Source organism: Bombina bombina, unplaced genomic scaffold, assembly GCF_027579735.1.
Source record: "Bombina bombina isolate aBomBom1 unplaced genomic scaffold, aBomBom1.pri scaffold_1036, whole genome shotgun sequence".
Classification (NCBI taxonomy): domain Eukaryota; kingdom Metazoa; phylum Chordata; class Amphibia; order Anura; family Bombinatoridae; genus Bombina; species Bombina bombina.
In genome coordinates, this window is record NW_026511228.1 from 62,091 (window position 1) to 78,329 (window position 16,239).

General features: G+C 37.3%; 1 protein-coding gene across 1 annotated transcript in view; it reads left to right on the forward strand.

The window, feature by feature from the left end:
• Positions 1-551: 551 nt before the first annotated feature.
• Positions 552-16,239, forward strand: part of LOC128643656 (polyadenylate-binding protein-interacting protein 1) — a 35,273-nt gene continuing 19,585 nt past the window's right edge. Inside the window, exons 1-3 of the mRNA XM_053696483.1 lie at positions 552-899; positions 7,632-7,792; positions 7,936-8,127. Of these exons, the coding sequence (XP_053552458.1) occupies positions 560-899; positions 7,632-7,792; positions 7,936-8,127 (693 nt within the window). The 5' untranslated portion in view covers positions 552-559. The remainder of the gene's footprint in view (positions 900-7,631; positions 7,793-7,935; positions 8,128-16,239) is intronic.

The window sequence follows — 16,239 nt, forward strand, 5'->3', positions numbered from 1 at the left end:
TTACCTGCTATACAGGAATCTCCTGTTAAATTACTATACATTTTCAATAAAACCAACTAGCCAGGGATGTTTTATTATTAAAATATTTTGCTACCTCTTTGGTCATGGTTTATTGAATAGCTTTCGACAAATACATCCCTAATAATTGTTACTGTTAATATTTTGCAATTGATTATTGATTTACAATAGGATCTTTAGCAACATCATCTCTATTACATAAAATGTTCTAATAAATTGTCTGTGTATCTTATGCTGTAGTTGTCGCTGTTCCATTTGCACACTTACAGGTACTTCAGTCCTGCAGGTGGCGCTGTGTTTTCATATTCAGAAACCATCGGAATTCTCTGGTAGCGCTTCTCAGGGACCTCCGTGCAGTAGGTGACGCTGTGCATACATTGAGTCCTCGCGGGGGATTTCGTGCTTAGCATTTTTTGTGACGCCTTCGAGTTAGTAGGTGGCGCTGTGCAACAAGGCGCATTATAGGTTGCGCTTTACCTCATAAGATTTCCAGGTCCTCCGTCTGTAGATGGCGCTGTGCCCCTGTTTCTTTCAGTGCGGGATGGTGACAGTAGGCGGAGCCGGCTCAGTGTTTGGGCCCGGGGGGCTGATCCTCCTGCAGCACCGAGAACATAGGCACTGTTTTTTTAGCGATATGTCAGACGGTTTTGACCGTGCTCCAGGAGCAGGAAGGAGCCGGGGACGCGGAGTGTTGGGTTCAGGGTTGGGGAGAGGCCGCAGCCGGGGACAAGAAGCGGTAGAGAGCGGAAAGATCCCAGGCTTCAGGGCCCAGAGCGGAGGGGAAGCTAACTCTGCGCCGCATAAAGCGGGAGGACGTCAGCAGCAAGGGCCACTTAGACCACCCCGCACTTCTCCATCTGTAATATCAGAAACTGCAGCAGGTACCTGGGGGATGCTGGTTATCGCAGCAGATATATTCCCCTATACTAAAGTAGCAAGTCACTAGCACAGACACGAACATCTATTACCTGTAGCTACCCAGCACCCTCACTAGCACCAGCCACCTGTTATTTACTAGCATCAGTCACCTATGACCAGGGACAACCTTGGCATTTTAGGGGCCATGGTAAGACGGATTTGTGGGGCCCCGCAGCCCAGCTCCTTATTCCCTTTTCCGTAAAGGGACAGTCTACTCCATATCTGTTATTGTTTTAAAGGATAGATAATAGCATTATTACACATTCCCCAGTTTTGCATAACTAACTAGTTTTTTATATTAATATAATTTTTTACCTCTGTCATTACCTTGTAGCTAAGCCTCTGCAGACTACCCCCTTATCTCATTTCTTTTGACAGAGTTGCATTTTAGCCAATCAGTGTTGACTCATAAATAGAACAGTGTTATCAATATGGCAAACATGTACTAGCATGGTCTAGCTGTGAAAACCTGTCAAAGCTCACTAATATGAGGTGGCTTACAAGGGCTTATACATCAGTATATGAGGCTACCTAGGTTTAGCTTTTAACAAAGAGAACAAAGCAAATCTGATGATAAAAGTAATTTTGAAAGTTTTTTTTTTAATTTAACTTGAATGCCCTATCTAAATTATGAAGCTTTGATATTTGACTAGACTGTCCCTTTAATTTCCTGCCCCTGTATACCCTAACCATGTCACAACATTCAGTATGTGCTATAGAATTTATAGAAAGAATAACAATATATATTACACCCAATATGATCAGGACTTCTTAAAAAAACTAAACACAGTATGTGCTGTGCACCTTCTCATACCCTCACTTTTGGCAGTGTGTGGCAACCTAATGCATGTGGGTGCCCCTTTTGCCTTGTATGTAACTCTCACTAGCACCTGCCACGCACAACTCACTCACTAGCACCAGCAGGCCTGGACTGTCCCTTTCTGACCATTAAGCAGAGTTGTTGCAGGACAAAATATCTGGTGTATTATGGCTACCTAGCTGACAGAGCTCTAACTGATGTGGGCTACTCGCCTTTAAATACCTGGGACTATTTTTGGTCCTGGTTCCAGTCCTGAACACCAAGTATTAGCATCAGTCAGCGCTAAAGCTAGCAGACATAAAATTATATTAATTAAAGGGACATGATACCCAAATGTTGAAACACTTGAAAGTGATGCAGCATAACTGTAAAAAGTTGACTATAAAATATCACCTAAACATCTCTATGTAAAAAAGAAAGCTATTTTACCTCATAATGTCCTAAGTATTCACACCCTATTGCAAAGGACGTTAAGCAGCAAATCAGTATTGTCTCATGCACACTCATGTTATGAAGTTTACTATGAAATCTTGTAAAATCACAGTAAAACATTTCATGACCTCAGCACTGCCGATGCTGATTGGCTGCTGTTCATTTCTTTTTTTTTTTTTTATATATATATATACATGCAGCAGGGCAGTAACTGAAGTATAACTTTTTAAACAGCACTTACTCTGGTGAGGTGAGGAAATTGTGAGGTGAAATATCTTCCTTTTTTTGCAATGAGATATTGGGTAATATTTTCTTGTCCGCTTTTTTTTTTGTTATGTTGCATCATTTTCAAGTGCTTTAAAATGAGTATTTTGTCCCTCGTAAAATAATTGAATTATTGTTCCTTCGCTCGGCCAACTCGCACCTTCACAATCCATTTACACAGCTGTCGGTTATCCTAACAACACCAGATTTTTCGGAATATTCAGTTTAATGATATATAATATTATTATTATTATTATTATTAATTAAAAAAAAAAAAAAAATATATATATATATATATATATATATATATATATATATATATATATATATATATATGATCAGAAGAAAATATGCACCAATGAGGCGTAGTATCTGCTGCAGTGTATATATATATATATATATATATATATATATAATTTTTTTTTGTTTTTTTTTTTTGTTTTTGTTGAATGACTGCAAAAGGTTTGTTCTTGGGATAATATGTCCAAACAAATGAGATTTATAAAGAACTGTATGTAAAATGTATAACTGAATGGAACTGCTTTCTAAAAAGCATTTGTTTGGTTTTGATATTTTTAATTGATTATAATAATTATTTCTCCATAAGTTTTTTTTTTTTTTTCATGTTTCTCCTATAAAATTTGTGTCTTGTTTCTTTTTTATAAAATTTTATAACTGCAAGTTTGGATAATTATAATATTTTGTACCTGACTTGGCTGGGACAGTTAAAGTTATGGTAAACTTTACGTTTTAAAATCAGGTTCAGAATGTAAGCAATATTTTAGTTGGACTTTCATTGATAATTTCTAATGAAGATGCTCTGTAACTTACTTTGTAATCTAGCCGTGCCATTTTAATACCCCTCGCTCAAGCTGCTCACTTCAGAACGCATTTATTTTGTGAGCTACCGGTTTTAACTGTTTTCCAATCTGTGCGCTAGCCGTACAGCACTTTTTTTTTGTTTGTTTGTTTGTAGTAAGTGCACCAATTGGAGAACAGTTCAAACCATTAGCTCACAAAAAAATGAGTTTTGAAGTGGGCGGCCAGAGTGCAGTGTTATTAGTTTGGCACGGATAGATTAAAATGTAAGTTACAGAACATCTTAAATAGAAGTGAGCAATTAAAGTCCATATAAAATATCGCTTAGATTTCGGACCTGATTTTAATTCCCTGTCTACATGTAGCTTGTTTTTATTATTAATGTAATCTTTCCATGTGCTGACAACAATAAATGTGCTATTTGGTTTGCAAAACTTCTTTGCCTGAGACCCGCTTTTTTGCCCTTACTATTTGAATTTAAAACCTGTCCCGTTAACCATCACTTTAAAAAAGGACATTTAAAGGGAAATGTTATAAGGAAGCAGCAGTGGAATTAGGGCTGCAACTGTAATGATTATTTTCATAATCGATTAATCGGCTGATTTATTTTTTACGACTAATCGTATAAAAAAACAAAACTTTTTTCCAATATTTAAAATAAAATCTACATACGGAGTGTTACAAATATAAACTTCACACTAAAACTTTACATTAACACAACTGTCCAATTTTTAAGCAGTGGAACAGTTTTTTATAATTAAGCAAAACAAAACCATGAATGGTTTTGAAAGAGGTAAAGGATCAGTGTTTATAACTTTGTTATTCACTCTTTCAGAAATTTTGCATTGAAATGCAAAAATGTCCACATGCTCCTGGCTGAGGCTGGATCTCTTTTTGCAAGCTATTTTGCCTGCAGCAGAGAAGAGGCGTTCAGATAGTGTTGAGGTGCTTGAGATGCATAAGTAGGGGTTTGTCAATTTCACCAAGGTATGATATTTATCTTTAACTCTCCACCAATGCAAAGGGTTTTTCTTCCTTGGCAAGGGGCCTTTTAATGCCGTTAGGGGGTTCTATTCCGTCCTAACCGTGCTGGGCTTTAGCACAGTTAGGACTGAATAGAACGTTCTAGCCATTTGGCCGTCCTGAAGCCAACGGTGCTTCCTGGATGTGATCGTGGTGTGAGGTCTTGCCTAGCATCATAGGGATGCCCCCCTGACCCGATCCCATATTTTAAATCTCGCGATTGCGGGATTTTAATTTGTCTACATCGGAACGTTCTGATATAGACAAACTTACCCTGTCATGAAAGGGTTAAAGTAAGTCTGGACTTCATTCAAACAAAAATATCTTTAATATTTATATGCAATGGTAAATAACCAGCTATAAGGTTAGAGAACAATATCTAGTCTGCTCTTAAAATAACATAAATATACTTATAGAGGTTGAATTTGGTATATATTACAAATAATAATAAAAAAAAGCACTAATGACTATGTCAATAACAGGACAAAGCCATACGTATAATCAGCAATAGCAAGCACTCAGCTAATAATTGTGCAAACAGATAATAGTGCACATCAATTCAAATAACTCCCATCAATCTAGAGCTAGGTGTAAATAACAAGCTTGGCACTATATCATGCAAAACAGTCCCAAATAACCTGATTAAATATAAACAATCCAAATTATATTATTTCTGGGTTGCACATAAGCCAAGAGTAGTTGTAAACTTCTACTGTCCTGAAAAAGTGAAAAGTAAACGTCCTTTAGGCTAAGGTTATAACCATAAACACAATATTATGTGCAGGAGCTCAGTGGAGTGAAACAGCTGATTATATCGATTAGTTGTTGCAGCTCTAAGTGGGGAAAAATAAAATGCTTTGTCTTTAACCCCTGAAAATGGGTTAAACACAGATTTAGCCCAATACAACTGGTCAGTCAGTATCAAGAGACAAACGTGGGTTACCACAGGCTTCCAGTAGTGCATTGCTGCTGCGGAGCCTTCTTGGGTATTATTTTCAACAACGGATAACGAGAATAAAGTACATTTCTTAATGGAAGTAAATTTAAAAAAGTGTCTTAAAATTGCATAGAATCACAAAAGTTTAGTGATGGTAAACTTTACCCTTTATAAAATCAGATCCAGAATGTTAGTGATATTTTAGATGGAGTTTAATTCATCAGATGTAATGAAGATGCGCTGTAACTAACTTTTTAATGTGCATATGAAATTCAAATTCCCCACTCGCCGCCCACTTCTAAAGTCATTTTTTTTTGTGAGCTAAGGGTTTGAACTGTTCTCTAATCCAGTGATTTTCAACCTTTTTTTTGCTGTGGCACACTTTTTTACATTTAAAAATCCTGCGGCACACCACCATCCCAAAATTTTACAAAATCACATATTGTAGCCTAATACAGTGTGTGTATGTATATATATATATATATATATATATATATATATATATATATATATATATATATATATATATATATATATATATACTCACTCACTCACTCTGTACTGTCATGCCATGCCTCCTACAAACTATATGTGACATTGACATTCATTCACAAACAATCATAATGAATGTCAATATGTCATGGTTGTAAATGATGCCTGCCTGTCGCATACCTCCCAATATTTCAAAATTTGAAAGAGGGAAAAGTCCACCCCCCCAAAAAAACTGGGAAAAGTGTTATCTGTGGAGCATGGTATGCTGTTCTGGAAGAGGAGCAAAGCTGCGTGTAGAGCTGGCACTAGGCACGTGTTGTGGGGGTTCCTTCCAAGTGTGAACACGGGTCAGGGAGACGAGCTGCCGCTGCAGTTATCCTCGGTCATCATCTCACTCAAAATAAAAAAACGGCCCGAGTAAAAAAACAAGCAAAATTTAAATGTCACACTGTTGTCAGTCTGCCGCGGCACACTAGTTGAAAAACACTGCTCTAATCAACTCTTTAGCTACAACAAAAGTTCCATAGGGGGAGAGTGCTGATTGGATAACAATTCAATTCAAACCTTTGAAGCGGGGAATTTGAATTTCATATCTACATTAAAAAGTAAGTTATAGCGCATCTTTGTTACAACTGATGAATTAAACTCAATCTAAAATATCAACATTCCAGATATTATTTTAAAAGGGCAGAGTTTACCATCACTTTAAAGAGACAGTGTACACAGATTTTCATATAACTGCATGTGCACTACTATAAAAGAAGAAAATGCACAGATACTGATCTAAAAAACTTACTTATAAGCTTCCAGTTTAGCACTGTTGATGATGTTAGGCTTGGACACCCAGTGAAAGGGGCTGGGAAAACAAGGAGAGCAGTCTCTCACACACTCTCTCACTCTCTCATGAAAAAGGTGTGTTATGACAACTAATGCAGTGTAAACATAAAAAAAAAAAAACTACACTAAGGGCTAGATTTACTATGCCTGCAGGAACCTGTCTGCCTGCAATCAACACTTGCAATGTACCATTGCACAAGAGGATTCTTGTAAAATGCTACCCCCTGCTCCGGCGCAACCACTTGCACTAGAGCTTGGAATGTTAATCACCCTAAACGAGTGAATGTCAGGGTGATTGATATCGCCATCTCTAAGAGGGCAGAGAGGAAAATGAAGTGGTTGCTGCTCCATAAATATGTGGCTGGCAAGCTCACTTATGCAAACCTGCTTCACATAGCCGAAAAAGCTGCAAATGCTTCTTAATAATTTTAGCCCTTACGGTAGCATGCTGTGACTATACAATTGAATAAGAAAGAGAAAAAAAAAAGAAGAAAAGGAAAAAAAAAAAAAAAAAAAAGAATTGCCGGCTGCTGCAACAATAAAGTAAGTCATTTATTAGTCCATAAAACAGTAGATAGCAGGGTTACAGAACACAAGATGGAGGGGCTCAGCTGTTCTTACGCGTTTCACGCCCATAGGCGCTTACTCATAGAACCTGAGCACAGGTAAAAGCGAAGCTGTTTTTAAGGACCCAATACCCAATCAACTGCATCCTTGAAATGACGTATGTCTGGGATCTATGCATATATAGAGTGAAACACTCATGGATAAGGTGTCATACTTAGACAGCCACATCTAAAATCAATAATTGACATTCACATGCAGAGATGGTAAAAATGGAAATTGGCTAAGACTATAACTATAAATATTATTTGTTTATCTCTTAAATACAATTGAATACTATCGTTTTTTAAAGGGATTTGCAGTAAGTGAGCATATTAACCCGTAATTTTACTGGTTTTGTAGCATTAACGTGTTTTTATGGTTTATAAAGTATAAAAACTAGTGTTATAATGTAAGATTGTATTACTTTAATGTAAATATTTCTTTCTTTTTTCCTTTCTATTTTAGACCAGACAAGTCAGAGGACGTCCCCTTCACTAGTGCAGATACCTGTGCAAAATAATTCCATGGCAGGATCCAAGTCTCAGTCTGCTGAATCGACTCCGGTATCGTCTCTGTCAGTTGATGCAGCAGAGTTCTATCCCCCAGGATATGTGATAGACCACAATGTGAGTGTGGCCATGATGTTTTCAATTAATGCCTTTTGAATAATCTACCCTCTACCAAACATATTGAATGTTTTAATATATATCTTTTAAATCCATTTCCCTTGTATTAATTTTTTTTTTTTATTTTTTTTTTAATTATATAGAATGTCGATCAAAATGGTGATTATCCAGGTGTCCCACAAGAGTCCTTTGCAGAATTTGTACAGCAGTTCTTAAATTATTTAACAGAACAGCCTGGGAGCTTTGAAGTTGAAATTTACAATTTTTTAGAAGTACTTAATAACTCAGTTACCACGGATTGTTTGCAAGAACTTGTTGAACTTGTATACCAGCAGGTAAATCATTTGTCAGTCATTAGAGATCCAAGGGTTGTGGGTTCGGTGTAGGTGGGAGTATTATAATTTATTATTATTATTTATGCATTGTAAAGTAAGTGTTGTGTATTCACTTTGTTTTACAGCTCTGAGTAATTGGTACATTTGTTTTTGCCTCTTAAGTGTACAGCACAAGGGGACAATTGAAAATGGAACTTTACTGTATGATTATAATGGCAAATCAGGGGAGAGAAAATTATTCCTTTTTGGCTTCAGTTGTACAAAGCTTTGGGATAATACTGCACAGCTACAATGTAAACCGTGCTTTTTTTTTTCAATGTCTATACGTTTATTGAAATGTTTTTGAATAACCAGTTCAGACGCAATACCAGACTAAATAAAGGCATAGAGGCCCATTTATCAAGCTCCGTATGGAGATTGTGGGCCCGTGTTTCTGGCAAGTCTTCAGACTCCCCAGAAACAGCAGTTATGAAGCAGCGGACTAAAGACCGCTGCTCCATAACCTTGTCCGTCTGTTCTGAGCAGACGGACAGAGATCGGCGGAATTAAACCCTATCGAGTACGATCGGGTTGATTGACAACTCCCTGCTGGCGGCCCATTTTCCACGAGTCTGCAGGGGGCGGCGTTGCATCAGCAGCTCTTGTGAGCTGCTGGTGCAATGCTGAATACGGAGAGCGTATTGCTTTCAGCGAAGTTCGGATCAGGTCCGCAAGACCTTTGATAATTCGGACTCTTAGTATAAAGTGCATATATAGATAAGTAATGGAGGGGGTTTAGTGAGAGTGGAGAGGTGTAATTGAAGGCAAGTTAGCCCCTGGGAGTAAGCGCCATCTAATGTCCTGGTAATAAGGAGTTAAGAGTGAGGGAAAGAGAGTCCCCTATACTTTTCTCTTAATTGAGAGGAATAGCATACACAATCATGAAGCTATCAATACTAACAACATAAGTTACAGCATCAGCTTGAAAACTGCAGAATTTGAAGAGAATCATTGAAAGTAGCATTCTATACGTTGGCATAGAACTTAAAGGGACATGAAACCCCTTTTTGTTTTTCATGATTTAGATAGAATGTGATTTTAAACCACTTTCCAATTTACTTCTATTATTGAACTTTTTTGTTCTATTGGTATCCTTTACAAAGGATACCAAGGTAGGCTCAGCGGCTGTTCATTGGGGGCTTCACATATATGCCTCATGTTATTGGCTCACCCAATTTGTTCATATAACTCTAATGCATTACTGCTTCTTCAAGTAAGGATACCAAGGTAATGAATCAAGATAGATAATAGAAGTAAATTGGAAAATTGTTTAAAATTGTATTCTCTATCTGAATCATGGAAGATTTTGGGTTTCATGTTCCTTCAAAGGTGGACATATGCACTTAAACTTTCAAGCAAATCATCCAGGTGACATGGTGAGGGATCATCTTATTCTATTAACCCCTTAAATATTTTTGTTTTAAAAGATAGATAATCCGTTTATTAACCATACCCAGTCTTGCATAACAAACACTTATATTAATACACTTTTTACCTCTGTGATTACCTTGTTGCTAAGCTTCTGTAGACTGCCCCCTTATTTGTTGTTTTGACAGATATGCATTTTAGCCAATTAATGCCTTCTCATAAGTAACTCAATGGGCGTGAGCACAATGTTATCTATATGGCACACATGAACTAACACCCTCCAGCTGTGAAAAACTGTCAAAATGAACTGTTGAGGTGGCCTTTAAGGACTTAGAAATTTGCATATGAGCCTCCCTAGGTTAAGCTTTCAATTAAGAATACCAAGAGAACAATGCAAATTTGGTGATGAAAGTAATTTGGAAAGTTGTTTACAATTACATGCCCTATCTGAATCATGAAAGTTTGATTTTGACTAGTCCCTTTTTAACCCCTTACCTACCGGAACTTTTAGAGGAACAATACCAGAGAATTTTTAGCATTTTTGCTATCACTCCATTTAAACAGAAATAGAGCCTCCTTGTTGTTTGTTTATTTACCTGTCAAAAATTTATATATCTATATCTATCATCTACTTTTTTTTTTTTAAGTAGACAACCCAAGGTATTGATCTAGGCCACTGGTTTTCAAACCTGTCCTTAGGCCTCCCCAACAGTCTAGGTTTTCTGGATAACAGCAGGTAAAATAACCATGGTTACTAATAAGCTGATTATTTCACCTGTGCTCCAGTTCAGATATCCTCAAAATGTGACCTGTTAGGGAGGCCTGGTGACAGGTCTGAAAACCAGTGATCTAGGCCCATTTTTTTATATTTCATGCCACCATTTCACAATAAAACAACAAAATATTTTTTTTTTTTCACAAACTTTGGCTTTCTGACTGAAATTATTTACTGCTTGTGCAGTGATGGCGCAAATGGTTGTGTTTTTCTGGGATCGCCTTTGTTCAGAAATAGTGGACATATATGGTTTTGCCATTGTTTTTTGGTACTTAGAAGGCCACTAATTGCTGCTGCGCACCTCACTTCTATTATTCCAGGCAGTGAAGGGGTTAATTGGGTAGCTTAAACATTTAATTTGTGCTTTTCCATCTTGCTTTATGAATGAGAGGTTTTTATTTTAATTTTTTTTCTCATCCTGGCAGAAAAAAAGTTGTCAGTGACAAGTATCTGTCTATCCCATCAGGATGTCTAAGATGTTCCTAGACACCCTGGTGTGATAGAGCAGATAGGAAACAAGCTTATCCAGAAGCTATTGACTCCCTGCTTGTCCTTCGTAAATTACTTATTATTGTGAATTAGCAGTGTGGTTTAGTAGAGATCTGTCAACTTCATGTGAATTAGAGAGCTTGCAGTGTATGGAGGCGAGTTTCAAAGACCATGCAGTGCAAAGTAAAAATGTATTGTTTGTTCTTAGTATCAAAAAACCATAATAATATGATAAATGTATGTGGGCAAAAACACAAATACTTGCAGAGGAGATGTCTCCGGATCTGGAGACCCATAAGTGTCAGGGTGCAATTTTGAGCTTAAGGGAGTTGAATGGAGGAGAAAGACCCACAGTTTGAAAGGCAATTACCTGTCAAATGGTGTGTTTCTTGGGCATGTTAAAGTGAATGTAAAGTTAATGTAATGTGGTAAAGTCAAACGAATGAAGTTTCATTCATGAAATCTTTACTATATACTTAACTTCAGAGATATTTCAATAGAAACGCTCTACGGATAAGAGCCGATCCTCCACCCGGCGTAATTGGCAATCGATTGACAGATTACTCATCTGCAATCAACTAATAGTAGTGTTCCCCCCCCCCCCCCCTCTGGGCCGTTCAGCCCATTTACACAAACGTCACTACCTGGGGGGAAACAATGATTAGGTGATTGCTGGTGAGTAATCTGTCAATTGTTAAATATGGTGACCGGAACTTCCGTTCTTATCCGTAGAGCGTTTCTATTGAAATATCCCTGAAGATAAGTATATAGTACAGATTTCATGAATGAAACTCTCATTCATTTTGGAACGTCTATCGTTTGACTTTACTGCATTACGTTAAATTTCCATTCACTTTAAAGGGATAGTCTATCATAGAATTGTTATTGTTTTAAAATATAGATAATCCCTTTATTCCCCAGTTTTGCATAACCAACACTTATATTAATATACTTTTTACCTCTGTGATTACCTTGTATCTAAGAACCTTCTTCCAGCCCCCTGATCACATGACTGTGACTGTTTATTATCTATTGTCTTAAATTTAGCATTGTTTTGTGCTAAATCTTAAATAACCCCCTGTGCCTGAACACAGTGTTATCTATATGGCCCACGTGTACTTTCTGTCTCTTTGTGTTGAAAAGAATATTATCATATGAGCCTACCTATGTTTAATTTAAAGTAAGAATACCAAGAGAAAAAAGCTAATTTGATGATAAAAGTAATTTGGAAAGTTGATTAAAATTACAAGTCCTATCTGAATGGGTTTAATTTATACTAGACTATCCCTTTAAGTTAAAACACTCAAAAAAAATCTATCAATTTTAACATATTTACACTTATAACAGGTGATAAAAAGGCTTAGAGACCTCTTTTTTAATAAAAGCCCATAAACCTCTCTTTAAATTAAAGCCTGTATACAAGTTTTAATCGCCCTTAATTTTATATGGGGATAACACCTTCAGTGTGAAGCAGCCGTTGGCATTATGAAGATGGTTGGAGGCAGTGTAATATTTTCTAATTTTATAAAATCTTCTTGTATGAAAAGCACAAATTAATTGTATAATTGTTCACATGTATTTAATAGTAATTTGTGCTATACAAACTAAATATTTTTTAATATTAGCTGATTTTAGTTTAATATTGGCTAAAATGGTCAGTAAAATCTGCCGGGTGCTGCACCCGCTAAACAATTGATGAGAATACTGAACTTCTTGTTTTGACTGTTTGTTAAAAAAAAAAAAAATTACACCATTTTATTTGCCACCTTGTTTGTAAAAAAAAAAAGTATTTATTTTTAAATGAGGTGGTCTCAAGGTGCTTAGAAAAGGCAATCACATTTTAAAGACCAGAATCCCCTCTGTCACTGTAATAGGTTTTAATAGCCTTGTTATCACCTGGCTTTAATAAATATACATTTATTTGAGTAGAGGCTCATGGGAGCCCCTTGTGCGCATCAGTTTTATATCTATACTCAAAGGCCCTTATTTATGACGATAACCCCTTCTTCATTTAACTATAGTGTTTGTAAAAAAAATGTAGTTGTGTTTTTTTGTAACCTTATCCTTTTAATGAAAATATACATTTGATGTAGAGCAAACGTCATAATATATACATTAAATAATGGTATAGTTTGTCCTTGCTGAAAAAAACGGTGTGGATTTCTGACTGAAAATGTTTTATAGTAGTGCTTTAAGGGACATGAAACCCTACATTTTCTTTGATTCATATAAAGCTTTTCATTTTTTTTTTTTTTTTTTTAATATTTTTATTGAGGTAAAGTTTGGTATACAAATAAGATATGTAAAACATTCTATAATTGCCATCACAAGTAACATAATGCAAGGTTCATCATATAGTAAAAATGCTGCAAAGTGTTAACAGTGATATAAACTGGTATAACAACAAAGTAAATAAGGTTAGAAAAATAAAAAAGTTTTGTAAGAACACAATACAGTCTTGCCTGTGATGATTTAAGCCTCTCCCCTCTTATAAAAAGGACCGCTCTTGGACCCCTGACTAAGTGTGAGTTTTACCATGGTAGGGGGCTACAAACTATGTAGGAGATCACTCATGGATCTTATGCTATTTACCTCAGTTTTATTTATTTTTTAAAGTTATAGTAATTTTATATTTCTACATATTTAAATGCGAAACAATCAAACTATCCTGCTAAATTAGAAAAAAAAAGAAGGGTAAATGTTGAATTCAGTTATGTAGCAGGGCATACTTATAGAGAGTTTGGAGGTGCGGTATAGGTTAGAGAGACCGCTTATTTAGTCCTCCTACTACAGGAGGCACATTAAGTAAAGAAGGGGGGGGGGGAGGAGGTGGTAATTCAAGTTTAATGGTCTAGGTGGAAGACTCGTGAGTGCATAAACTGACAGCTGTTATATGCGATAGTTAGCTGATTGTATATTGGATTGTGATTGCACTCAATTTAGAGAGGTCTAAGGACTGAACTACACCAATTGTAATGGGTAACATAAGTCGCGGAGGGTATTGTGGCTAGGAGATAGTAGGGCTTTGGCAGGTCCAGCCCGCGCTAGACATCTAAGGGGCGTTTTGATACAAGACTGCATGTCCCATTTTAGTACCTGTAGGACTAGAAAATGAGCTGTGGTGCCAATATTTAATTTATTTAATCCTCCTGCTAAGGGATGCTTATTATGTGGGTTGGGGGGGGGTAGGAGGTGATGAGTTGCATATGTTAAGCAGATAAGATGTCTGACTATCATCCGTGTGCACCAAATATTTATACATGCAAGAAAGTTTGGTTAGGACAGCTAATACAATATCAATAGTCTTCTACAGCTGATTGACATGACTGTCTAAATTCAATTTGCAAGGTGGGTTAAACTGAGTAAGGTATTATAGATGATCTACTGTACAGACTCTAAATTTTAGGAGTAGAATGCTGAAAATATAGTGCTCAAATCATTAAACCTGGGTATGTGATCACCTAATGCTATCTAGTAAACAAGAAGGGTATGTAAGATACAGGTAACAGTTCCCAGTATAAATAAGCAGTGTTTGGCATTATTGAGGGGCAGGGTACTGAACAGACTATAGGAGATAGGAACCAGGTAAAAATAAATGGGTGTCACTTAAACCATTAAATAGCTCCTCCTAAAGAACCAAAATACTCCAACTCCCGGATGTGGGCCCTCCATCCAGGAGCAGGAGGTCATATATGAACAGCACCTAGGGGAAGGAGGCTATAACAGCCCATAATATGCTATAGTAAAGGATTAATACTTGTATGTGACACTCTAACTAGTATGTCCAGAGCTGTAAAGTGGGTATATTCCCAGACCTCACTGCAACCTTCAAGGCTTAACAAGGGAACAGGCAGTGCATTATAGAGATGATCTTAGGTCACAAACTCCATAAATTTAATGTTCTGAAAAATAAGCACGATGTGGAGGTTTTAAATAACAGAATATGACAGCTTATTAAACAGGATATTAACATTTTCACTCAAACAACTGCATTAAGGGTCAAGATTAAATTCAAACTGATAAGTATGTACCAGAGGATCCCATGTCCCCTAACGCAAAACTTAGGTTGACAAGCACAACATAACCGATAACTTTAACCAAACTTGTGAGTGTAAAGTATAGAGATAGACAGTCATTTATATCTAGTCTGCATATAGAGAATAACTCAGTATTTTCCTTTAGTGAGTGTTTCCATTGTTAGTAAGATGCTATAAGTGAGGGATTAGCCCACACTCATTAGCCCAGAGAGGACTAGGAAAGTTTTGGGAAATACAAGTTGCATTGTAACAAAAATAAACATTGAGCATATTAAGGCAAAGGAACTATACTTATATGAGCAGCTCCACACACTATGTTAAACTTTATGCATCTAATGAAACTGCAAATAAGTTCTTACTATACAGCTCAGCTTAGTAGGCTTATAAATTACAGTAATACTATTTGTGCAAGCAAAAATGATTAAACTTTAAGTCAAAGGAGGGAACAGTCCACATGGTTCAATATGTACTTCACATCTAGAGGTTAGAGTTCTCCCATTATGTGCACCTTGATCAAATAAAATGTGATAGCAAACACCCGGTTTAACCCACTCATGTTTGGCTTAAAGAGTCAGCGTCCAGCTAGGGTTCTCCTAAGTGGGCGTAAAAAGGTATCTTGCAACAATCAAAAACCATTAGCCTTAAGGCTCAGAACCAAAATGGTCATCGGTGTTATATCGAAAGTATCTTTAAAGAGATCCCATCTCCACTGTGCCTGTGAACTCCAGAGGAAGGGTTTTGTTGACAAAATGGCATTAAGCTGTTCACAATACCCGACCAGCTCCGGTTTCACAGACCCTGCTGCTCGACAAAACTTTAGCCAACTCCAATTCTGGGCATAAGAAGAGCAAGTCTCTCAAGGCTCATGCGGCTGTAGTACCGCAAAGCTGAACAAGTTCCACTAGTTAGCTGCCCTAACTGTGCGGTCAGAGGACAAGACTCAGGTGACAGTTCGTCAATGGCTGGATTTGAATTACCGGACAGCCCGCTGTCAAAGTGTTCAATCACCCTGAGAGGCTCAAAAGGTAAGTATAATGGAGTAGATGGGTAAAGGCGAGTCGCCCTATTTTTTTTGTGCTTGGGCTCTCCCCGTATTTTCACCAGAGTGTCTGGAAAGGTTACCTGCGTGTCCGTCGTCGGCTCCGGTGCTGCTACTGTTCTCGTGCTGTCACCAGAGAGATAGGATGATCTGGGAGTGTAATTCCTGCCTGGCCTTTGATCTCCGGCTCTGTGCTGGGCTCTGCTGGAGTGGCGCTACGCCCTGATGTGTAACTTCTGCCTCGGTATCAAACTTGTCAGGCGCTATGGCTGGTGCGTGCTCCCCCTCCTGATTTGCTCCATAGTGTAGTGGAGATTGGCTGGCGGGCTTACAATTGCTAGATTGCGTTACATGTATCCTTGCCA